Source organism: Hemibagrus wyckioides, linkage group LG01, assembly GCF_019097595.1.
Source record: "Hemibagrus wyckioides isolate EC202008001 linkage group LG01, SWU_Hwy_1.0, whole genome shotgun sequence".
NCBI classification, from domain to species: Eukaryota; Metazoa; Chordata; class Actinopteri; order Siluriformes; family Bagridae; genus Hemibagrus; species Hemibagrus wyckioides.
Genome location: NC_080710.1, coordinates 5,546,390 through 5,572,054, shown reverse-complemented (window position 1 = coordinate 5,572,054; position 25,665 = coordinate 5,546,390). Strand labels below are relative to the sequence as shown.

At 36.3% G+C, this 25,665-nt stretch overlaps 2 protein-coding genes and 1 pseudogene across 3 annotated transcripts; 2 read left to right on the top strand and 1 right to left on the bottom strand.

Annotated features, from left to right (window-relative positions):
• The first annotated feature begins 316 nt into the window (after positions 1–316).
• Positions 317–8,994, top strand: LOC131354440 (C-C chemokine receptor type 5-like; annotated as a pseudogene).
• On the bottom strand, positions 1,839–5,235 carry LOC131362685 (C-C chemokine receptor type 4-like). 2 transcript variants are annotated; one of them, XM_058404918.1, is made up of 2 exons: positions 5,104–5,235; positions 1,839–3,983 (listed from the first exon to the last, which is right to left on the bottom strand). In XM_058404918.1, exons 1-2 carry the CDS (start codon positions 5,129–5,131, stop codon positions 2,998–3,000), a joined length of 1,014 nt encoding a protein of 337 aa, XP_058260901.1. In that variant the 5' UTR covers positions 5,132–5,235; the 3' UTR covers positions 1,839–2,997. The 2 variants fall into 2 exon arrangements, 1 of the variants encoding a protein (XP_058260901.1); XR_009206236.1 differs by having other exon boundaries at positions 3,843–4,470.
• A 10,239-nt stretch (positions 8,995–19,233) lies between the features above and the next one.
• On the top strand, positions 19,234–22,263 carry LOC131346854 (C-C chemokine receptor type 5-like). Its single transcript, XM_058380616.1, is given in 2 exon segments — positions 19,234–19,363; positions 20,238–22,263. Coding segments are annotated over 2 exon segments (1,080 nt in total). The 5' UTR covers positions 19,234–19,332; the 3' UTR covers positions 21,287–22,263.
• Positions 22,264–25,665: the final 3,402 nt, after the last annotated feature.

Sequence of the window (25,665 nt, the reverse complement as noted above, 5' to 3'; positions counted from 1 at the left end):
GGACAAAACAGTACCATGGCCCATTAGGCATTGCTGTCTACAAAAGATTGCTATTTTGACTGGTGTTTATCTAAATCACATACTATACACATGTTGTGATTTACTGTAGCATTGAACAGACATTGCCTTTCATGATGGAACAAACAAATTGACAAATGCTCACCAAATATATACTTAACTTTAACACTTTCTCTTTTTTTTCTTTTTTATATCTTTTTTTATTAAAAATGATGCAAACCATTTTCTACCAAAAACCAGAATACACTCCCCAGTGATTTAAGCAAAACATAGACTTTTTTTGTTTTATTTAAATCACATGTTGGTTGTTAGCTGGATTTCATTATATAATAATCTGACTTGCAGAACATCTTATCACACAATATATTATAGGATTCAGATTGAATTATATTGGGAAGATTTCACACAGTGTGAAATGAAACAAAACCCACACTGATATAGCATAGTCTGATCCCTGCTTTCCTGTGTAACATTATTCCAAAATTAGCCCATTATATTTAATATACTCTAACAGCCCTCAGTTACAGAAGTGTTCAACATCCAACATTTTGCTTATTTGAGAAATCAAGCCAGTACATGTCTGCATTTGCTGTTTGATAGTATGACTATAATTCATACGTTAAGTGCACTGGCTGTTAAATCTTAGATAGTTCTTTAGATTAGTAACTTCGTTTTAGTCAAAATCTATGTGCTGGTCTAGGTACCATGCAGACTGGAATAAAAAGAATTTTTTTGTTTTCATAAAATTTAATGTTAAGTTACTATTTATCCTTAAAATATATCCCTAAAAACCAAGCCTGAGGTGACAATGGCAAAGAAAATCTCCCTTAGCTGATATGAGGAAGAAAACTTTAGAGGAACCAGGCAGAGAAGGGAACTCATTGTCAGAGCACACTTCCAGGACAGCGGCTATCGTGACGTGCACTTCTGGGTTAGCGGCCATTTCTTCTGCCCTTGCACCTCGATTACTTTTGATGTACCATTTGCCCATTTGCTGTGACTTTTTTTGCTCTGTTTTTGATTGTGATTTAAGATTTCCTCCTTGGACTTTTCTGCTTTGGACGTTTACCCTGCTCCCCCCAGGCCGGATATTGTGCTCACATCGCTTGTAAAGTATCTGTGGATTAACACTATTTTATCCTCCCGGTGGATTACTGATTTACTGCTGACTGCTTGCTTTCAACTTTTTACGGTTGACTGATTTCTGCTTTGTGCCAAAGGACCTTAGTGACTGTACTGTGCTTGTGGATTTACACATCTGTGTTGCACCTGAGAATATCTATGCTGATTTGTGTTATTGCTGCTTTGCTGTATCTTTTGATTATTGAGTCTGCATTGGATTTCACTACTGAATGATGCATTTGAATTTCTGTTTCTGAATTCTGCCTGTGGTACACTCATCCTCATTTGGGTGACACTGGACAGTAAATAATGTTTATATTCACATGCTATGCAGTTGGGCAACCAAGAGTTCCCAAGGAACTAATGTAATCAGTGTAATTTCTGAGTTCATTATTGATTTATCACAAATTCCTTCCTGCCAAAGCTGACTTATGCAATGGCAGTTCAAAGACGCGATAGTCTCCAAGTGATTCTATCTACAGTAGTCCCCTGGGTCATGGGATGTCCACACAGATCTATCCCCAGCAGCAGCAGTCACATTGGAAACTCAGAACACTGGGAGCTTGGGAGTGGAACATATAGCTCAACAGAGAGCGAGAGAGAATGAGTGAAGGGAAAAAAGAGAGAGAATTTAAGAAATCAGTTAAAAATAATAAATATTAATTGAAACAGTGTTACATTTTAATATTTTTCTAGATTTTCTTTATTATAATATATTTTGTTATACAAGTCATAACTTTATTACAAAAACGAATGACACTTTTATTGTTTAATGTGATCTAGTAATTGCAAATATTCACAAATGGTTATGGTTAAAGACCTGTAAATATTTTTTACATTATTTCTGTAGTGCTTTTAAAACACCAATAATGTCCAGGTTAGTTTTTCCCTGGAGAGTACTAAAGTTCCAAATAGTGAGCATAACATAAGTGTTAAACTATTTTATTAAACAAGTAGCACTGCAGGTAAAATGTTTTTGGTTAACTGTACAAGAGCTAAGATAAATACTCAAGAATTGAAAGAAAAATGTAAATGTGAAATAGTTTTTTATAATGATAGTTAAATAATTGACTGATTCACTGTAATCAGGTAGAAACACACAACAGGTAATACAAACCCTGTCTAATATCAACCATAAGACAAACCTAATAATCTCTAATAATGCATACCTGTTAGAATCTTATGAATAAATACAAAGAGTTTTTTGTTTTGTTTTTTTTTAAACAGAACACTTTAAACAGAAATTGTTCTTTAATTTTTAATATATTTTTTCCTTTTAACTCTTCTTTCTTATGTCTGAAGTACAGGTAGAGCTGCAACTATTGGACTTAAATATCTGATTCCAGTCCACTGAATTAATGACCTAACTCCAATTTATGAGGTTACTGTTAACTTAATGAAACTGATTCCAAAGAATAATATTTTAATTAATGAAAGTAAAGAATGTGTTAATCGTATAAAACACAAATACACAACATACAGAAGGAGTCAGTGGACAGAGTCACAGATATAGGATATTTGATGGTAAATGTGAATCTGTAGAATGAACAGAGTACCAAAATAATGAGAGAGTACCGAACAGACCCTCATTCAGGCAGCTCACATTAGAGTACTGTATGTTAATTCTGTTCCTGGGACTGAGGCAAAAACAAACAAAAACAAAAAACCTTGCAAAGTATAAATCTGTATACGTTATGTTCTAAACACTTCATGATGTCAACATATTGTTAGCACATATGCCCAGGGGAACATTATGTAATAATAATAATAATCTAATAATAACGGTTAGAGTTTTGATTTTTGTGACTTTGTTTTTGAAGTCTCTGAGGAGCATGATTACATAATGGTCATCTTCTTTTAGAGCTCACTTTCAGCTGTTGGGCACTGACCAAAGCAAAGAGGAAACCACTCTTTCAGGATCTTTAGAAATAAATTCCTGAATCTCTGCCCCACAAAGGCGTAGATGATGGGGTTGAGGCAGCAGTGAGTGAATGCTATGCTTTCCACCCACTGTATAGCCATGTTCAGGTCCTGATGCCACTGATTTGTGCTCATATAACCCAGGTAATGCAGGTAATTTAGGAAGATGACGATGTTGTAGGGTGTCCAGAAGAGGAAGAAAACACTGACCAAAACCAGTATGAGCTTTACAGCTTTGTGTTTCTTCTGAGACTTCATGGACATTAAGATGGGGATGATGCGCGAGTAGCAGAACACCATCACTGAGAGAGGAATGATTAAGCCGAGGATGTTCAGCTCGATGTAAGAGAATAGCCTCCATTTCAGGTTTGGATGTTCAAAACTACATGTCCATACATTTGGTTTATTTGACATGCTTGTTTGTGAGAAAATGATGTTTGGCAGAGAAGCTACCAGGCTAAGTGTCCATGTAAACAAAATCAGGGCTATGATTGCTCTGACAGACCGGTATTTGGAGAAGAGGGAGTTATAGGTGTGGACAATGACCGCATAGCGGTCTACAGTCATGAGGATCATGAAGAAGATACTTCCATAGAATCCCAGCATATATAGCGCTGTCACTGCATGGCACATGAAGCTCCCAAAGACCCACTGAGTGATGGCGGCGTAATGAGCCCAGAAAGGCAATGAGAGAAGGAAAAGGAGGTCTGAAAGGGCCAGGTTGAAGAGGCACACATCTGACATGTTGGACTTTTTGTGGTACTTGACCAAAACACAAACAACCAGGCCATTGCCAATGAACCCCACGATGAAAACGATGCTGTAGAGTATAGGGAGGAAGACTTGGCGGAAAGCCTTTATGTCCGTAGTGATGTGGGGTGAGTACTCGTCCAGATTTTTGTCGTAATCAGAATAGTTCTCAGCTGTTTATGAAAAAAACAAATATCACTTACTCCAAGATTGTATTTTTATTGTACAAGTTAATCACTTAAAAAAGAAAACTTTGTGGTTGTTTTGCTTTTTGTATGGTAAACATACTAGTAAAGAGTCTTTATTACTGTGCTTGAAAACTTTCTATAGGGAGCAATAGATATTCTTGAACCACTGAATTTCTTGAAAGTACTTAATGGTTCTTAAAGAGACATATATACATTATAAAGATTCATGTGAAAGTCAATATAAAAAATAAAACAGAATTTTTTTTTATCCTGGCGTTAGTCCCATGCAGAGGCAGGGTCCGCTGTTTGTAGCGGATCATTCGATCCGCGTGATTTGGCACAGGTTTCGCAACCCTCCCATTTTTATCCGGGCTTGGGACCGGCACTAAGAGTTAACTCTTCAGTGGCTGGGTTGGCACCCTGCCCGGGAATCGAACCCGGGCCACAGCAATGAGAGTGTGGGATCCTGCCACTGGACCACCAGGAGGCCAAAAAATAAAACAGAATAAAATTATGAAATTCAATCTGATTCCATAACAAATAATTTAATGGATTTTTAAATGGAAATAATTTTTAAATGGAAATAATTACATATTTTTCAATTTTTAAATGGGAATAATTACATATACATATTTACATATATACACATGACGACTGTAATATTTTTTATTTTTAGGATTGATAGTAATTTTAAATTAGATTTATATGTTATTATATCTGCAGTATAAGTTAAAGTATTGTGAAAGTGATGAAAGTATTTACATGAATAATAAAAAAAACCTGTAAGTTTTATTGAGTGTATTTTTTTTCTAGTTTTACATTTTTATTAGGAGTTTTTACAGAAAAAAAAATCTGTAAATCATATTATTGATAAACAAAAAGAATTTCAATATGTTCAAATTGATCTTATAACATTTCCCAGTGCTGAGGATGTATACAAGCATCAACGTATTACTAATTATTTTACATTAGCAATTTATGTCTGGACTTTTTAGTAAAGTGGTACTAATGTCTGTGTTCAGTAATCTGCAGTACTCTAAGATTTTGTAAAAGCAGGCAAGTATGGACACAGTCAGCTGTTCAGCTTTAAAAAAATAATACTTACATGTCTCGTTGTGAGAAATCATTGCCATGATTCATTAGTCCAAGTGTGAGTGTGAAAGATGGTTTTGTATATTGATATAAAACATGGGACTAAGCTATTGTGCTGTGATATGTTTGAGGTGGGGCTTCATCGTACTCCAGAACAGCAGTCTCAAACTTTGTCCTTTTATGGACAAATTGTGCTAATTTTAGCAGAAAAACAAGAATCCCCACAGATTTTGAATCCCCACTGTAATCTTGGCCTTGTCCAGTGAAACAAGGTCAGTGTGTCCCCTTGCAGTACTGGAAAGAACCAGACAGTTTAAAGCTTATTATTTTCTTTTATTTTGAAAACTGAATAAAGCCTCTGTATAGTAGTTACTGTGTGAGTAGTCTGACACAAACAAGACATAAGGTTTTAATGAGATTTAAGAATACTTAGTATCTTTATAATGTAATATATTCTATGCAAAAATATGAACAAAACAAATGACAAATACTCAAAAACTTAACCAAAGTGTGAAATTGTTAACTTTTTTATGGCAGAACCATCCTTATGTTGGAAATTACTGAGGAGCATGAGTACAAAGAGCCTGTCAACTCACTTTCGGTTGCTGTGTACCAGCCAAAGCAACAAGGAAACCACTCTTTCAGGATCTTTAGAAATAAATTCCTGAATCTCTGCTCTACAAAGACATAGATTATGGGGTTGAGGCAGCAGTGACAGAACTCTAGGGTTTCCACCCACTGCATAGCCATGTTCAGGTCCTGATACCACTGACAAATGTTCATGTTTTGATGCAGTCAGGTTTTTTCATGGCATTTGGAGTTAAAAAGATGAATTTATTTAACATAACTAGATGTGGTGAGTAGGGATTCAACAATACAGTTAACCCACGGTTCAATATGTACCGTGGTTTTTAACCACGGTTTTCGGTTCGGTTTGGATGGTTTTTTTTCCATTATTCTTTGTTTAGGTGACAGGAACAGTAAGATGTTAAGAAGGAAAAAACTGGTTTTAGTTGCAATTCTCTTTATTTTACTTAAATGCAAACTTCAACTTGTACACATTCATAGTATACAGAAAATAGTGAGATATAAAAATTAGCGCTTGTATGACTTTATTACTGGGGACGGATTTGGAGTACGGCGCTCTTTTTTCCCCAATCCGGTATGTAATGAACAGTCACAGTGAGTTAACTTAACTTGGATAAATTTTTAATATATAACAATTAGTAATATGCTGATGCTTTTATACATCCTTAGCACTGGTAAATGGGATAAGATCAATTTGAACATCTTGAAATTCTTTTAATTTATTAATAATTGTGATTTGCAGAATTCAATATGAAAGCATTAGTTACGTATTAATTAGATCTGCCTCAATACCACAAGCTGACTTTTCCAAAGCTTTAAATGCTTGTGACTTTTTTCTGTAAAAAAAAACTCCTAATAAAAATAAAAAAAAGAATGAAAATACACTTAAAATTTACAGCTATTTTTTTTTTTATTATTCATGTAAATACTTTCATGCAAACACGTATACTGCAGATATAACAAAGTATAAATCTATTTTAAAAATACTGTCAATTCTAAAAAACAGTCATCATGTGTATATATGTAAGTATATATTATTTCCATTTAAAAATCTGATTGAATTTCTTTATTTTCTTTATTTTATTTTTTATAGTGATAGTATCTTGCAGACTGGTGATATCTGTAGAATGTATTTATGTCTAATTCTGAACCATTAAGTACTGTGTTCAAGAAAATCTATTGCTCCCTATAGAAAGTTTTCAAGCACAGTAAAGAAAATTCTTTACTGCTAGGTTTACCTTACGAAAAGCAAAACAATCACATTTCCTTGTAGTAATTAGCTTGAACAATGAAAAAAAAAATGCAGTAAATGATATGATTTGTTTTTTCATAAACAGCTGAAGACTATTCTGATTACTACAACTTAACTGAGGACGATTTCTCACCCCACAACACCAACAACATAAAGGTCTTCAGCAGAGTCTTCCTCCCTACAATCTACAGCATCGTCTTCATTGTGGGGTTAATTGGCAGCGGCCTGGTGCTGTGTGTCCTGGTCAAGTACCAGAAAAGGTCCAACATGTCAGATGTGTGCCTCTTCAACCTGGCCCTTTCAGACCTCCTTTTCCTTCTCTCATTGCCTTTCTGGGCTCATTACGCCGCCATCACTCAGTGGGTCTTTGGGAGATTCATGTGCCATGCAGTGACAGCACTGTACATGCTGGGATACTATGGAAGTATCTTCTTCATGATGCTCATGACCATAGACCGCTATGCTGTCATTGTCCACACCCATACCTCTCTCCTCTCCAAGAACTGGTCTGTCAGAGCAATCATAGCCCTGATTTTGTTTACGTGGACACTTAGCCTGGTAGCTTCTCTGCCAACCATCATTTTCTCAAAAGCAACGAAGTTAAACATCACAAATCAATGCATGTGTATTGTGGAATATCCAAACCTGAAATGGAGGCTGTTCTTTTACATCGAGCTGAACATCCTCAGCTTAATCATTCCTCTCTCAGTGATGGTGTTCTGATACTCACGTATCATCCCCATCTTAATGTCCATGAAGTCTCAGAAGAAACACAAAGCTGTCAGACTCATACTGGTCTTGGTCAGTGTTTTCTTCATTTTCTGGATGCCTTACAACATCGTCATCTTCCTGAAGTTCCTGAATCAACTGGGTTATATAAACACCAGTCAGTGGTATCAGGACCTGAACATGGCTATACAGTGGGTGGAAAACATAGCATTCACTCACTGCTGCCTCAACCCCATCATCTATGCCTTTGTGGGGCAGAGATTCAGGAATTTATTTCCAAAGATCCTGAAAGAGTGGTTTCCTCTCTGCTTTGGTCAGTGCCCAATAATTGAAAGTGAGCACTCACAGAGGATGACCACTATGTACTCATGCTCCTCAGTGACAGATCAAAGTCAAAACATCTAAACTATGCTTAATAATTTTGACCAGGCCGTGTTTGTTAACAACTTGCTACCATCATAAAGTTTTTAGAAAATAGCATTTAAAATATATGGTTTAATACTTTGCAGTGATTTTGTTCATTCTTCCCCAAACACATACACATACTGAGACCAGCTGGTCTACACAGGAGACTTTTGCTCAGTCCCAGGAACAGAATTAACATACATTACACAACATACATTCTCCAGAGGGATAAAAAGTTCTACATTATACAATATAAGAGCTGCATTTACCATCAAGCATCGAATGTCTGTGACTCTGTAAATTCTCTTATTTTACCTTCTCTATATTGTGTATTCATGTTTTGTACAAAAAACCCATTTATTACTTTTATTAACAAAATATTATTCTTTGGTGTCAGTTACATTAAATTGCACAGTAACCTCATAAATTAGAGTCAGGTCAATAATTAAATAAAGTGCTATTATGTCAGTAATAGCAGTTTCAGGGCAAAAAAAATATCCCAGTCAATAGTCATGTTTTCCAGTTGTTGATGTAAACTTGGCTACTGATAGTGTTATTTCTATTAATGAAAACCTTTCACACTTGAAATTTAGAAGCTGCTCTGAAGCTTTTTGCAGTGTTTACCTCATATTGTGGTGCCAGTGTGAAAGAAAATTAAATAGCATGTTTCTGATATCACTTGAAAACCTGAACATAGCAACACTTAACAAAAAATGGCTCAGAAGTCAAGGATCAGTTGGGAAAACAGTGAACATCCCAAAATGTGTGCTGTAGCAAGAAAAAAATAGTTCCTGTTGAAAGGTGACATAGAGACAGGTGACTGTGTTTAAGAAAGATTTTTGTCATTTAGACTGTACATGTAAAGAAGAGACAGAACTGACTGCATTTCTAAAAAATGGCTCTTAACATCACTTCTAAATACTTACTCTGTGCCTAGTGGAAACAACAAACACCATAATCCTAGCTGGGGGAGTGGGAGAGAGAGAGAGAGAGAGAGAGAGGTTACGTCAGTTATATTAGTTTCAGAGGCCATGTTTTCCAGGTGTTATTTATATTAATGAAAAGCATATCATGTGAAAATCTTACACCTGACAGTATCAGTCAATCTACAAAGATGAGTTTATAAAACATAATTGCATAATTTCTCCAAGAAATAAAACACAGCTGTAAACATTAGGGACACATTGTTTAGAGAAATGAATGCCATCTATATTACGTTTCAGTGTTTTAATATTTGGGATGCATTCAAGAAGATCTCTCGCTCCTTTATTGTTGTGTGTGGGTCACCTGCTCATGTTATTATCAGTTAGGTGGAAATGACTAATCTGAATTAACATCAGCAGCTGATTTGATTGATCAGTCATAAGTGGAAAAAGTGGAACATGTTCGAATGAAACATGACCTTGACCAGGGGCGTATCTAGGATTTGAAAACATCAGGGGCTGAGCCCGAAACATCAAGGGCTACTTGGGGAGAGGGGGTAAGCAAGAATAACATGTTTTGTAAGAGCATTTTTATGTAATATTGTTTAATAATAAACACAAATTAACACAAATTTATCACAAAAGTATGCAACTTTCATTCAATCTTTTTTCAGACTCCTTCCATCATTTTAGAGTCTTGCTACTAAAAAATGATTTCATTAAATTGATTACATTTTCTTTCATGCAATATTATCTCTTTTACAGCTTGTGTGTGAAGCAGTGCCGTGCAGATCCTTTATTACTACTATTATTTTACAATAATCTATATTATACGTGCACCTATTATTTCATTCCTGATTTATGCTTATTTTTTTATCTTTTACAGCTTCTCTTCTCTTATTGTTCTCTCATCTCTCATTCGTCTTGCTGATGTATCTTGTCTACTTCATGCTCTTGGTGACTTTTCTATACTATTTCTTTGAGGGTGGAATCATCAGAGAGTATCTCAGAGACTTGAGCAAAACGGTCAATTACCATACTAGTATTTATGGAGCTGAGAATTCCTTTTCTATTGACAGAACAACCAAATGATGGAGTTTGTTCTGGTCCATTGTTAGCCTAAGCCATGTCTGTATTTTAACTTAAATACTGCATTAGTTGAACAATAGAAAGTCATAATATTCAGACTGTAATGTCTTAGCGCTTTAACAGTTTATATTTTATTTAGATCTATGTTTAGGCTCATTTAATTTAAGGATTTTGTACGTCTTGGGTATGGAATAATATTCAAAAGGGTCCTATATGTCAGGGGTTTTCAGAATCAAAGACAGTGGGCCTCCTTTTTGACACAACATACATTTGTTAGCCGACTTTTATGAACTGTGTTAACATTAAATATTAGAAGTTAGACTTTTATCTGAATAATAAGATTGAGAAAGAATAAGCTGAGAAAAGAAAGTGGGGATTGCTCATTTCAAAAAAGGTTTAATATTGTGAAGTTGCAAAAATCGTTAGTCCTAGAGTAACAACAATTGCTCCTGGCATATATTCGGAGCTATAGTTGTTAAAATAAACAGAAACAGCTTTAAAGAACTGCGGTCGCATGTAAACGTTAAGACCACGCCACAATGCAGGACTTCATAGAATTGGGGTTTGAGCATGCTGCAATGGAGAAAAGGCAAATACAGGAAGCTCACTCTTATGCTTGCAGAGTAAAAGATGGATGGGATTATATGTCTGTATGTATGTCTGTTTCAATTTTTTCGGTTAATGCCAGAGGTTTGCATAATCTTTTGCAAAGGAAATCTTTATTTTTATATTGTAAAGGGAAAGGTACTTTGTGCAGGAAACTCATTCAGTTAATGAAGATGAAAAGTTTTGGAGAAGTCAGTGGGGGAATGATATTTGGTTTGCCCATGGCACCAATAGAGCAGCAGGGGTCGCAATACTCAAGGGAAAATTTAAGGGCCGTGTTCTTAGCCATGAGAGTGATCATTCTGGAAGATTGGTAATACTGGAAGTAAGCATTGAGCAGTCACATTACATTTTGGTGAATTCATATGCTACCAACAACATGCAACAAAATAATATATTTTTTGGAAATATTGAATTAAAATTGATACAAACCAAGAACAAATTCCCTGAGGCTAAAATAATATGGGGAGGGGACTTTAACTGTGTATATAATGACTTACTAGATAGATGGCCACCAACAGATGATGAAATGTGTGAAATAAAAAATGTATGCTTTCGTTTAGGGTTAATGGATATTTGGCGTCACAAAAACCCAAACCAAATTATGTATACATGGAGTAACAAAGATCAGTCTAAACAGTCACGTATTGATTATTTTTTAATCTCAGACACACTGGAGGATTATGTTCAGTCTGTTTCCATAGAGCCTTCCATTTTAACGGACCATAAAGGAACAACAATTAACATAAATAGGTTTGGTTCAAGGAAATATAAGGTAAATAGAGGGTACTGGAAAGTTAAGACATTATTAGAAAATGAAACATTTAAAATGAAAGTAATAGAAATTATTGACAAATATTGGACTCAGGCTAAAATAATGAATTCCTTTGGAAAATTTTGGGAGCTCACTAAATATGAAGTAAGGAATTTAGCCATTTCAATGGGGAAAATGCTTGCTTTTGCTAAACGACAGAAAGAATGTAGCGTTACAAAGAAAATTATGGAGCTGTCTAGTAAAAAAAGTTAACTTCCCAAGAATTATTAAATTTGTCATCATTACAAATAGAATTGAACATTATTTACAAAGAGAAAGCAAGAGGCTCCTTTACAAGAACAAGGCAAATTTGGTTGGAACGGGGGGGAAAGAATACCAAATATTTTTTTAACTTGGAAATGATAAATGGAGAAATGTCTTCAATAAATAAATTATTAATAAATAATATAGTGTCGGAAGATCGGAAGGAGATATCTCAATACGTCACTCAATTCTATAAACACCTCTACCACTCTAACTCAGTTAATTCTGATCTGGATAAATTTCTGAATGTTTTGGGGAAGGCTAAAATTATTAGTAAGGATTTCAAGTTATTTTGTGATGGAAAGATAAAACTGGAGGAAATTAAAGAATGTATTGGGTATTTAAAAGATAATCGATCTCCGGGTAATGATGGACTCCTGTGAATTTTATAAAGTCTTCAAGGATAAAGTAGCACCGTTTCTACCTTCTACTTTCTACTTGCAGTTTATAAAGAATCTATAGATAAAGGAGAGTTGCCAGACTCATTAAAACAAGGGGTTATTACTCTAATTCCAAAACCACAAAAAGATATTCTTCACTTAGGCAATTGGAGGCCTATTAGTCATTTAAATAATGATGCCAAAGTTTTTGCACATATATTTGCTAAAAGATTGAAACATGGATTAGATGACATTATTGATGAAGAACAGACTGGATTTATTCAAGGACAACATATTAGTAATAATATTAGATTGATTTTAGACATGGTATGTATATATGAGTATATATTAGATAATAGTCTTATATTATTTGTTGATTTCCATAAGGCTTTCGACACTATGGAACATGATTTTTTGTTTAAAACGAATGGATTTTTCGGTTTTGGCAAGTATTTTTTAAAAGCTGTTAAAACTTTATACAAAGGATGTAATAGTTCTGTAAAATTGGCCCAAGGAACATCTAATAGATTTGAAATTGGCAGAGGAATAAGACAAGGATGTCCATTTTCTCCCTTTTTCTTTCTGTTAGCAACCCAATTATTGGCTCTGCGTCTTAAGAAAGGATATTTTCAAGGTATTACAACTATGGGAAAAGTTTTTAAGTTATGTCAATTTGCAGAAGATACAACACTTTTTCTAAAAGATATACATGAAGTTAATAAAGCTATTGACTGTATTAATGATTTTTCGCTGGCATCAGGATTGCATATGAATCGGAGTAAATCGGAGTTATTTTTCCTTAAAAAACTGCAATTTATCAAATATATCTGGCATTTCAATCCAAACTACTGTGACTTATCTTGGAGTAATCATATGTAAAGATGAAAAAATGCGCAGTGATTTAAACTTTGATCCGATAGTTAGGAAAACTAACAATAGATTTAATATATGGTTACAAAGGGATTTATCTTTGCAGGGGAGGATCCTTTTGTCTAAGGCAGAAGGAATTTCCAGGTCAGTTTATGTTTGTTTATCACTTGATATACGTTCTAAAGTAGTTAAAACATTGGATAAATTACTCTTTGATTTTATTTGGAAAAGGAAACCACATTATTTGAGAAAAGAGATATTATGTAGCTCAAAGGATAATGGGAGCCTGGAGGTATTAAATTATGATACCCTAAACAATGTATTTAAAATTAATTGGATTACACAGTTCTTAAAAAAGAAAGATAATATGTGGAACGCATTCCCAAACTTTTTGTTTAAGTCAGTTGGGGGTCTTGAATTTTTGTTAAAATGCAATTATTGTATTGATAAAATTCCAGTAAAATTTGCAAGATTTCATCAACAAGCTCTCATGGCATGGACATTGGCCTATAAACATAACTTTTCTCCTAGAAGATATTATATTTGGAATAACAAAGACATTTTATATAAAAATAAATCCCTCTTTTTAAAGTTATGGTTTGAAAATAATATAGTTTTGGTTAGTCAGTTGATGAATAATGATGGAGGCTTATTATCATACACGGAGTTTCTTGACAAATTTAAAATACCAGTTAGACCTAGAGAATATGCCATTGTAATGGATGCTATACCTAGAAAGGTATTATATCTTCTTAAAAATGAATGCAATGAAAACCCTAATTTGGTCAATATAACTAATACAGTTTTTATTGTTAATATTAATGTTTTAAAAAACAACATACCAAATATATACATTAGAAAATTAATAAATGATGTTATATATCCTCCAGCTAGATTTTTCTGGTCATCAATATTTGGAGATTTAAATTGGCATAAGGCCTGGAAAATGGTTGATAAATTCTTTGTTAATAATAAAATAAAGGAAGTTTTGTATAAAATATTACATAGAATTTATCCAGTGAAACATGTATTGGAACGTTTTAAATTGAATCTTGACTACTCCTGTGTATTTTGTGGTAATGAAAAAGAAACAATTTTTCATTTATTATTTCATTGCATTTATACAAAAATATTTTGGGTTGATGTTGAGAATTTCATTACAAAAAAACGTAATACACTTGTTAAATTGGGTGGGTTTGATATAATGATATATGTTAATGACTATGGGATAGAAAGGGACAGAGCATATATTATTCAATTGTTAGTTGTAATGGGGAAGTTTCATATACACAAAATGAAGTGGTCAGGGGGTAAGCCAAATTTCTTTCATTTTGTCAGTGAATTTAAACAATACTGCAATTTGGAATATAAATGGAAAACAAAAAAAGCTATCAGGGCTTCTGATATTCTGCAAATTTGAAATAGACAAGTAAACTGTACCGGCCCCCCTTTTCCCCCTCTTTTCTGTTATCTGATTTTTTTTTTGTGTTCTCTTTATTCCGCTGGCTAAACTTTATTTAATTGTAATCTTATATATCAATGGCATATATAAAAGTGATCTTGTTATTCTCTTGTTGTTTTATATGTAGATATGCAATTAAAAAAAAAAGACATTAAAGTATCGCGAGAGCGGTTCTAGAGCATATTCCACACTCTCGCGGTATTTTTGTGTGCGTGTGTGTCAAAATCGTGTACAGTAAACGGCAACAGTGCTCAACTAAAACGATCAACATTTCATTAATTCCTCTACACTCCGGTGGCAAAATTCGGGATAAAACATTCGGGCCTGATTAAAATCATCCGGGGCTCGAGCCCCGAATAAATAGCCCTAGCGACGCCCCTGACCTTGACCAAGATAAACCTGTTATTGAAGGAGAATGAGTTAAGAACATTGTGTCTTTCGGTAAATCCTTCCTTTAATTCGATCATTTATCTCCTTTCTCTTGTTATTTGTTCGTTTTTCTTTAGATCCTGTACAAGTTTTTGTTTAAAAGAAAGCAGTAGAGATGAGGACACTGATGTGACTGATGAGTTCATGACTTGGTATTTCTTGTTTGTCAATTTTTTTTTAAAGGTTCTTGGAATTGCAGTGTTCTTGTTTTTGTGCTAAAATTAGCACAATTCATCCATAAAAGGACAAAAAGTTTGAGACTTGGCTGTTCTGTGAGTAGGACGAACCGCGGTGAAGTTAGCTTGATATTCAGACATTAGACAGACATCGGAAGCGGTAGTTTAGGGACCGTCGACAAATTTCTGTACGACTGAAAAAAAAAACTATTCCTTCAATAGCTTCTAGGTCATGTGACCCTGTGACTAGTACTAAAATAATCTAATTGGACACCCCCACAAGGTACACCTCTTTGTATCCCATAAAATCTCTTCTTTTATTTTTATTTTAATTTTTATTTAAAAAAAACTACTATTTCTTCAATAGCTTCTAGGTCATGTGATCCTATGACCCAAAACTAGTACTAAAATAATCTACTTGGACACCCCCACAAGGTACACCTCTTTGTTATCCCCAAAATCTCTTCTTTTATTTTTATATTAAAATAACACTATTTCTTCAATAGCTTCAATGTCATGTGACCCTGTGACCCAAATCTAGTAGTAAAATAATCTACTTGGACACCCCCACAAGGTACACCTCTTTGTATCCCAAAAAATGTCTTCACTGATTTTTATTAATTTGTTTATTTTTCTTCATTTGTTTAACTCCTCTCTTCTTTAAATAAACAAGTCATTTTTTATCACGATTACACACCGTTTTTATTGTTATTACACAATAGTCTTCTTAAACACACAAGCAGCATTTCCATTTTTTTTTTCTGGCTGTTTGAAGCTGCAACGTGTCCATTCCCACACACTGTGCATGCATCCATCTATCACATGCATCACAATGGACCTGTTGAGATAATTTGATATATATCTATCTATATACATATAAATATCTATATACATATAAATATCTATATATATATATATATATATATATATATATATATATATATATATATATATATATATATATATATATATATATATATATATATATATACACATATATAATATATACACTATATTGCCAAAAGTATTCGCTCACCTGCCTTGACTCGCATATGAACTTAAGTGACATCCCTTTCTAATCCATAGGGTTCAATATGACGTCGGTCCGCCCTTTGCAGCTATAACAGCTTCAACTCTTCTGGGAAGGCTGTCCACAAGGTTTAGGAGTGGGTTTATGGGAATTTTTGACCATTCTTCCAGAAGCGCATTTGTGAGGTCACACACTGATGTTGGACGAGAAGGCCTGGCTCTCAGTCTCTGCTCTAATTCATCCCAAAGGTGTTCTATCGGGTTGAGGTCAGGACTCTGTGCAGGCCAGTCAAGTTCATCCACACCAGACTCTGTCATCCATGTCTTTATGGACCTTGCTTTGTGCACTGGTGCACAGTCATGTTGGAAGAGGAAGGGGCCAGCTCCAAACTGTTCCCACAAAGTTGGGAGCATGGAATTGTCCAAAATGTCTTGGTATGCTGAAGCATTCAGAGTTCCTTTCACTGGAACTAAGGGGCCAAGCCCAGCTCCTGAAAAACAACCCCACACCATAATCCCCCCTCCACCAAACTTTACACTTGGCACAATGCAGTCAGACAAGTACCGTTCTCCTGGCAACCGCCAAACCCAGACTCGTCCATCAGATTGCCAGATGGAGAAGCGCGATTCGTCACTCCAGAGAACGCGTCTCCACTGCTCTAGAGTCCAGTGGCGGCGTGCTTTACACCACTGCATCCGACGCTTTGCATTGCACTTGGTGATGTATGGCTTGGATGCAGCTGCTCGGCCATGGAAACCCATTCCATGAAGCTCTCTGCGCACTGTTCTTGAGCTAATCTGAAGGCCACATGAAGTTTGGAGGTCTGTAGCGATTGACTCTGCAGAAAGTTGGCGACCTCTTCGCACTATGCGCCTCAGCATCCGCTGACCCCGCTCCGTCAGTTTACGTGGCCTACCACTTCGTGGCTGAGTTACTTTCATTCCCAAACACTTCCACGTTCTTATAATACAGCTGACAGTTGACTGTGGAATATTTAGGAGCGAGGAAATTTCACGACTGGATTTGTTGCACAGGTGGCATCCTATCACAGTTCCACGCTGGAATTCACTGAGCTCCTGAGAGCGACCCATTCTTTCACAAATGTTTGTAAAAACAGTCTGCATGCCTAGGTGCTTGATTTTATACACCTGTGGCCATGGAAGTGATTGGAACACCTGATTCTGATTATTTGGATGGGTGAGCGAATACTTTTGGCAATATAGTGTATATATATATATATATATATATATATATATATATATATATATATATATATATATATACACACATACATGTACACACATACAGTATCTCACAAAAACCCCAAAACCCTCACATTTTTGTGAATATTTTATTATCTTTTCATGTGACAACAACACTGAAGAAATGACACTCTGTTACAATGTAAAGTAGTGAGTGTACAGCCTGTATAACAGTGTAAATTTGCTATCCTCTCAAAAGAACTCAACACACAGCCATTAATGTCTAAACCAGGGGTGTCCAATCTTATCCACAAAGGGCCGTTGTGGGTGCAGGTTTTCATTCCAACCGAGCAGAAGCCACACCTGGGTCTACTGAAAGCCAAGATCAGTTGATAAACCAGTTGGAATCAGGTGTAGCTTGTGCTCAGTTGGAATGAAAACCTACACCCACACCGGCCCTTTCTGGATAAGATTGGACACCGGTCTAAACCGTTGGCAACAAAAGTGAGTACACCACTATGTGCAAATGTCCAAATTGGGCCCAATTAGCCATTTTCCCTCCCCGGTGTCATGTGACTTGTTAGTGTTACAAGGTCTCAGGTGTGAATGAGGAGCAGGTGTGTTAAATTTGGTGTTATCGCTCTCACACTCTCTCATACTGGTCACTGGAAGTTCAACATGGCACCTCATGGTAAAGAACTCTCTGAGGATCTGAAAAAAAGAATTGTTGCTCTACATAAAGATGGCCTAGGCTATAAGAAGCCAAGACCCTGAAACTGAGCTGCAGCACGGTGGGCCAGACCATACAACGATTTTACAGGACAGGTTCTACTCAGAACAGGCCTCGCCATGGTCCACCAAAGAAGTTGAGTGCACATGCTCAGCGTCATATGTGTCCTTGTCTTTGGGAAATAGACGTATGAGTGCTGCCAGCATTGCTGCAGAGGTTGAAGGGGTGGAGGTCTCAGCCTGTCAGTGCTCAGACCATACGCCACACACTGCATCAAATTGGTCTGCATGGCTGTCGTCCCAGAAGGAAGCCTCTACTAAAGATGATGCACAAGAAAACCCGCATACAGTTTACTGAAGACAAGCAGACTAAGGACATAACGACCCCAAACACACCTCCAAGACGACCACTGCCTTGCTAAAGAAGCTGGGGTAAAGGTGATGGACTGTCCAAGCATGTCTCCAGACCTAAACCCTATTGAGCTTCTGTGGGGCATCCTCAAATGGAAGGTGGGGGAGCACAAGGTCTCTAACATCCACCAGCTCTGTGATGTCATCATGGAGGAGTGGAAGAGGACTCCAGTGGCAACCTGTGGAGCTCTGGTGAACTCCATGCCCAAGAGGGTTAAGGCAGTGCTGGAAAATAATGGTGGCCACACAAAATATTGACACTTTGGGCCCAATTTGGACATTTCCACTCAGAGGTATACTCACTTTTGTTTAGACATTAATGGCTATATGTTGAGTTCTTTTGAGAGGATAGCAATTTTACACTGTTATACAGGCTGAACACTCACTACTTTACATTGTAGCAGAGGCTCATTTCTTCAGTGTTGTCACATGAAAAGATATAATAAAATATTTACAAAAATGTGAGGGGTGTACTCACTTTTGTGAGATACTGTATATGTGTGTGTTAATAGAAGCTATTGAAGAAATAGTAGGTTTTTTTTTATTAAAATTAAAATTAAAATAAAAGAAGTGATTTTTTGGGATACAAAGAGGTGTACCTTGTGGAGGTGTCCAATAAGATAATTTTGGTACTAGTTTGGGGTCACAGGGTCACATGACCTAGAAGCTATTGAAGGAATAGTTATTTTTTTCGGTTGTACAGAAATTTGTTGACGGTCCCTAAACTACCGCTTCCGAATGTCTGTCTAATGTCTGAATATCAAGCTAACTTCACCGCGGTGTAGGACGAAACCCCACCTCAGAAATATCACAGCAAAATAGCTCAGTCCCTTGTTTTTATATCAAGACATACAACCTTCTTTCACACTTGGACTAATGAATAATGGCAATGATTTCTCCCAACGAGACAACATGTAAGTGCTTTTTATTTTTTTTTAAAGCTGAACAGCTGACTGTGTCCATACTCGTCTGCTTTTACAGAGTCTTAGAGTAATGTAGGTCATTAAAATGAACGTCAGTACCACTTTACTCAAATTTCAAATATAAATGGGATAAGATCGATTTGAACATCTTGAAGTTCCTTTTATTTATTAATAATTGTGATTTGCAGAATTCCATATGAAAGCATTAGTTAAGTATTAATTAGATCTGCCTCAATACCACAAGCTGACTTTTCCAAAGCTTTAAATGTCATCAGATATCATCCATTCTTATGTGACTTTTTTTCTGTAAAAACTAAACTAAAAACTAAAATAAAACTTGAAAAAAAGAAAGAAAATACACTTAATAAAACTTACAGCTATTTTTTTTATTATTCATGTAAATACTTTCATGCAAACACATATACTGCAGATATAACAAAGTATAAATCTATTTTAAAAATACTGTCAATTCTAAAAAACGGTCATCATGTGTATATATGTAAGTATATATTATTTCCATTTAAAAATCCTTTGAAATTGTTTATTACAGAATCTTTATTCATCTTATTTTTTTTATAGTGATAGTATCTTGCAGACTGGTGATATCTGTAGAATGTATTTATGTCTAATTCGGAACTATTAAGTACTGTGTTCAAGAAACTCTATTGCCCCCTATAGAAAGTTTTCAAGCACAGTAAAAAACATCTTTACTGCTAGGTTTACCTTACGAAAAGCAAAACAATCGCATTTCCTTCTTTTAGTAGTTAGCTTGAACAATGAAAATATTTGATGAGATTTAATGAAAATGAAAGTATTTGAAAAAAATACATGCAGTAAATGATATGATTTGTTTTTTCATAAACAGCTGAAGACTATTCTGATTACTACAACTTAACTCCAGGCGCCTACTCACCCCACAACACCAACAACATAAAGGCCTTCAGCAGAGTCTTCCTCCCTACAATCTACAGTATCGTCTTCATTGTGGGGTTAATTGGCAGCGGCCTGGTGCTGTGTGTCCTGGTCAAGTACCAGAAAAGGTCCAACATGTCAGATGTGTGCCTCTTCAACCTGGCCCTTTCAGACCTCCTTTTCCTTCTCTCATTGCCTTTCTGGGCTCATTACGCCGCCATCACTCAGTGGGTCTTTGGGAACTTCATGTGCCATGCAGTGACAGCACTGTACATGCTGGGATACTATGGAAGCATCTTCTTCATGATGCTCATGACCATAGACCGCTATGCTGTCATTGTCCACACCTATACCTCCCTCTTTTCCAAGTACCGGTCTGTCAGAGCTATCATAGCCCTGATTTTGTTTACGTGGACACTTAGCCTGGTAGCTTCTCTGCCAAATATCATTTTCTCACAAACAAGCATGTCAAATAAACCAAATGAATCCACATGTAGTTTTGAACATCCAAACCCGAAGTGGAGGCTGTTCTCTTACATCGAGCTGAACATCCTCAGCTTAATCATTCCTCTCTCAGTGATGGTGTTCTGCTACTCGTGCATCATCCCCATCTTAATGTCCATGAAGTCTCAGAAGAAACACAAAGCTGTCAGACTCATGCTGGTCTTGGTCAGTGTTTTCTTCATTTTCTGGACGCCTTACAACATCGTCATCTTCCTGAAGTTCCTTCATCAACTGGGTTATATAAACACCGGTCAGTGGTAATAGGACCTGAACATGGCTATACAGTGGGTGGAAAGCATAGCATTCACTCACTGCTGCCTCAACCCCATCATCTATGCCTTTGTGGGGCAGAGATTCAGGAATTTATTTCTAAAGATCCTGAAAGAGTGGTTTCCTCTCTGCTTTGGTCAGTGCCCAATAATTGAAAGTGAGCACTCACAGAGGATGACCACTATGTACTCATGCTCCTCAGTGACAGATCAAAGTCAAAACATCTAAACTATGCTTAATAATTTTGACCAGGCCGTGTTTGTTAACAACTTGCTACCATCATAAAGTTTTTAGAAAATAACATTTAAAATATATGGTTTAATACCTTGCAGTGATTTTGTTCATTCTTCCCCAAACACATACACATACTGAGACCAGCTGGTCTACACAGGAGACTTTTGCTCAGTCCCAGGAACAGAATTAATATACATTACACAACATACATTCTCCAGAGGGATAAAAAGTTCTACATTATACAATATAAGAGCTGCATTTACCATCAAGCATCGAATGTCTGTGACTCTGTAAATTCTCTTATTTTACCTTCTCTATATTGTGTATTCATGTTTTGTACAAAAAAACCCATTTATTACTTTTATTAACAAAATATTATTTTTTGGTGTCAGTTACATTAAATTGCACAGTAACCTCATAAATTAGAGTCAGGTCAATAATTAAATAAAGTGCTATTATGTCAGTAATAGCCGTTTCAGGGCAAAAAAATTATCCCAGTCAATAGTCATGTTTTCCAGTTGTTGATGTAAACTTGGCTACTGATAGTGTTATTTCTATTAATGAAAACCTTTCACACTTGAAATTTAGAAGCTGCTCTGAAGCTTTTTGCAGTGTTTACCTCATATTGTGGTGCCAGTGTGAAAGAAAATTAAATAGCATGTTTCTGATATCACTTGAAAACCTGAACATAGCAACACTTAACAAAAAATGGCTCAGAAGTCAAGGATCAGTTGGGAAAACAGTGAACATCCCAAAATGCATTCTGTAGCAAGAAAAAAATAGTTCCTGTTGAAAGGTGACAGAGACAGGTGACTGTGTTTAAGAAAGATTTTTGTCATTTAGACTGTACATGTAAAGAAGAGACAGAACTGACTGCATTTCTAAAAAATGGCTCTTAACATCACTTCTAAATACTTACTCTGTGCCTAGTGGAAACACAACAAACACCATAATCCTAGCTGGGGGAGTGGGGGAGTGGTTGAAAGAGATAGAAATGGAAGAGAGAGAGAGAGAGAGAGAGAGAAAGAAAGAAAGAAAGAAAGAAAGAAAGAAAGAAAGAAAGAAAGAAAGAAAGAAACAGAAGTGTTACGTCAGTTATATTAGTTTCAGGGTTTCAGAGACCATGTTTTCCAGGTGTTATTTATATTAATGAAAAGCATATCATGAAAATCTTACACCTGACAGTATCAGTCAATCTACAAAGATGAGTTTATAAAACATAATTGCATAATTTCTCCAAGAAATAAAACAGCTGTAAACATTAGGGACACATTGTTTAGAGAAATGAATGTCATCTATATTACGTTTCAGTGTTTTAATATTTGGGATGCATTCAAGAAGATCTCTCGCTCCTTTATTGTTGTGTGTGGGTCACCTGCTCATGTAATTATCAGTTAGGTGGAAATGACTAATCTGAATTAACATCAGCATTTTCAAGGATGGCAAGAAACCTGCACTCCAGAAAGTGACTAAGCCCTTACTTGGACTGGGATGCTCACCACTCAATGTGATTGAAGTTTCGAACATGCTACTTCAGAAAGGCAACAAGCATACATTGGAGGAAGTGTTGTTAAAAGTCTGCATTCGACACTGCTAGGCAGACCTGCCATTACCGAACTTGGTCTTGTCACACGTGTAGATGACATAAGCATATACACTTTGCAGGAACGCTATCCTAAGTTGGGCAGTGGGCTGTGACTGATACAGAGACCATAGATTCAAAACTCCAACGGCGCATCCCTCCTCCACTCATGCCTAAATTAAAAAAGGAACTGCAACGCATGAAGCATTTGAGGGTCATAAGCAGGGTAGAGGAGCCCATGGAGTGGTGTGCAGGCATTGCTGTGGTACCTAGAAAGTCTGGGGACCCACAGTTCAATGAATCAGTGTGAAGGGAGAAATACATTCTTCCCTCTGTTGAACAGACCCTTGGACTGTTAGCGGGAGCTTGTGTTTTTAGTAAGCTCGATGCGAACATGGGCTCGAACATGAGATCCCTCGAGCTGAGCAGTCCGCCAAGCTGACAACTTTTATCACACCGTTTGGACGGTACTACTTCAATCATCTGCCCTTCGGTATCGCATCGGCACCTGAACACTTTCAAAACCGCATGGTAACGGAAGTCACTGATGGCCTGGATGGAGTGGTCTGTCACATGGATGATGTACTTGTGTCGGGGTGTTCTCAAGTGAAGCATAATGCATGCCTCCACGCTGTGCTCCAAAAGATGGAAAATTCTGGCATTACTCTTAACTTACACAAATGTGCCTTGTCGCAGCGTGTAGTCAAGTTTCTCTGACACATTATATCAGACTCAGGTGTGCAACCAGACCCAGATAAGACTGTCCCTCTTCTACGGAAGTGGCAAAGAATTTTTTTGTATCGGATCACCACCTGCTGTGGGTTTTGGGCTGTAATTCAGAGAAAATAGAATTAGTGTTAGTATTTGCTTTTATTATACCCACACCCACCTTTGACTTACATTGTTTCAATCTATAGTATGATACATTCCACAAATATCAGTTTAGAAAGAGAGCAGACCACCCCAGTTACACCCAGACAATATCAGAACATTCCAACATTAAATGCTTAAATTAAGCCCATGAATAAGCCCTATTATACAGAGTTGTGCTGATTTATTGGTTTATATAACCAAAAAATATTTCTCATCAGGGTAGTTTATATAGTTTTCTGTAACCTCTACTGTGAAGTACTTGGAAGGTTATAAAGCTATTATGTAATGCATAAAATTAGCATTCTAACCTCTTACATGTCTTTGCTTCAATATTCTTTGACTTCCTCCCATACTTTTTCCCTTTTCCCTTCCTTTTTGTCCTCTTCTTCTTTCTGTGCCCTTCTGATTGCTCTTTTAGTCTCTCTCTTTGGTCAGCTCATCAATCTTCTCCTTTTTCCACTCTACTTTGAGCTTACACATCTCAAACTGATGGGATTTTCTTTTTTCTGCCAGCTGTGCCGTGGGGGCCATGGACACACCTGGTTGAAAGTAATTGTAGAAATTATTCAATGGATTTAGAACGTTCTGTTAACTTTACTGTTGTCTAACAAACTCTCATCCCTCTGGGCCCCTGTATATTACACAAAGAGAGTGGGAAATGACATTACAAAAGTCTCCTGTTGACAGCTAGGCTTCTGCCAGCCTGAGGATGCATACACTGCAGTGTGTCACAGCGGTCCCACCCCCCCTGTGTGTCCCTGGCATCAAGACCTCTAGCAAGCCGCTAGCTTGCTAGCCATCATCCATAACGAGCGCCTGTAAACCAAGAAACATACTCACCACTAGTGCCACTGATGGACGTTTCATCTAATGTGCCCATCTCCACGCGGGTATTCCTTTTGGCCCTGGTCCGCACGCCCTTTCGATTTTGGTCAGAGGTCTCCATGTCCTGCACTGTTGTATCATTTCCTCCTTATATTGATGAAGTTTGTAAACGTGAGTTTTCCTGTGTCCCACATTGATTACGTAGGATAGCGGGAACGTGAAATCTCCCACCCATGACATCACAAACTAGCTGGAGGTCACCATAAAGTAACTACCATAAAGCAAATATTTTATTAAAATGAAAAAAAAGAAGACAAAATGAGCAGATTAACTCGGCTAAAGAAGCTTATTAATCAGTGCAGTTCTATGAAGAATACCCTGAAGTTGATTAAGTGACTTCAGAAAATAAAACTGCTAAAAAAAAATATATTTAATGCACAATATGCCACTGAGATATGGAAATGAAGAAAAGAATAAACAGTGGAGATCAATATGCTTGGTAAGAAATATATAACAGATTAAGTAAAAGTACACTCATTTGCAATAAGTGATAATGTTGGTGGACATTACAGCATAATCGTACCATTGCATGAAGCCTCTTTATTTTAATAGGATTTGTCGACAAGCAGCACATGAGGGAAGGGCAAAACAAATTTCTGTCAGGTGCAAATCAATCATCAGTGCATCAAAGGTCTCCTTCAGTAAGTGGATCCAATTCATAAACAGGTAGGCACATAATGACAGAAGGAACATAGACATGTATATCATAAAGTCACTTTGTTGCTGTTCTCTTTGTAATTTGCATAAAATATGCATTTTAAATATTTTAAATAAATAAGGCATATAGTGTCAATTATTTTACATAAAGGTGTACATAAACATTACATGTTTTATTTGCTTTTAAAGGTTTTCACAGGGTCTACGGTTACAGCAGATCGACATGATGGATGACAGCATTGCAGGCAGTTCAGCAACTCTTAGTAAAAAGATGAAGAAAATAAGCAGTGGAAAAGATGAAGGCGTACAGGAAGAAGGGAGTTTGTTGTGATAAATGAAAGCCATTTTCGGCACAAAAGAAACGTATGTTAGAGCA

Coding starts and splice junctions, on each gene's coding strand:
- LOC131362685 (XM_058404918.1), bottom strand. CDS start 5,131: ATGGCAATGATTTCTCACAACGAGACAT. Junction 3,984..5,103: donor GATTTCTCACAACGAGACAT/GTAAGTATTATT, acceptor TTTCATAAACAG/CTGAGAACTATTCTGATTAC.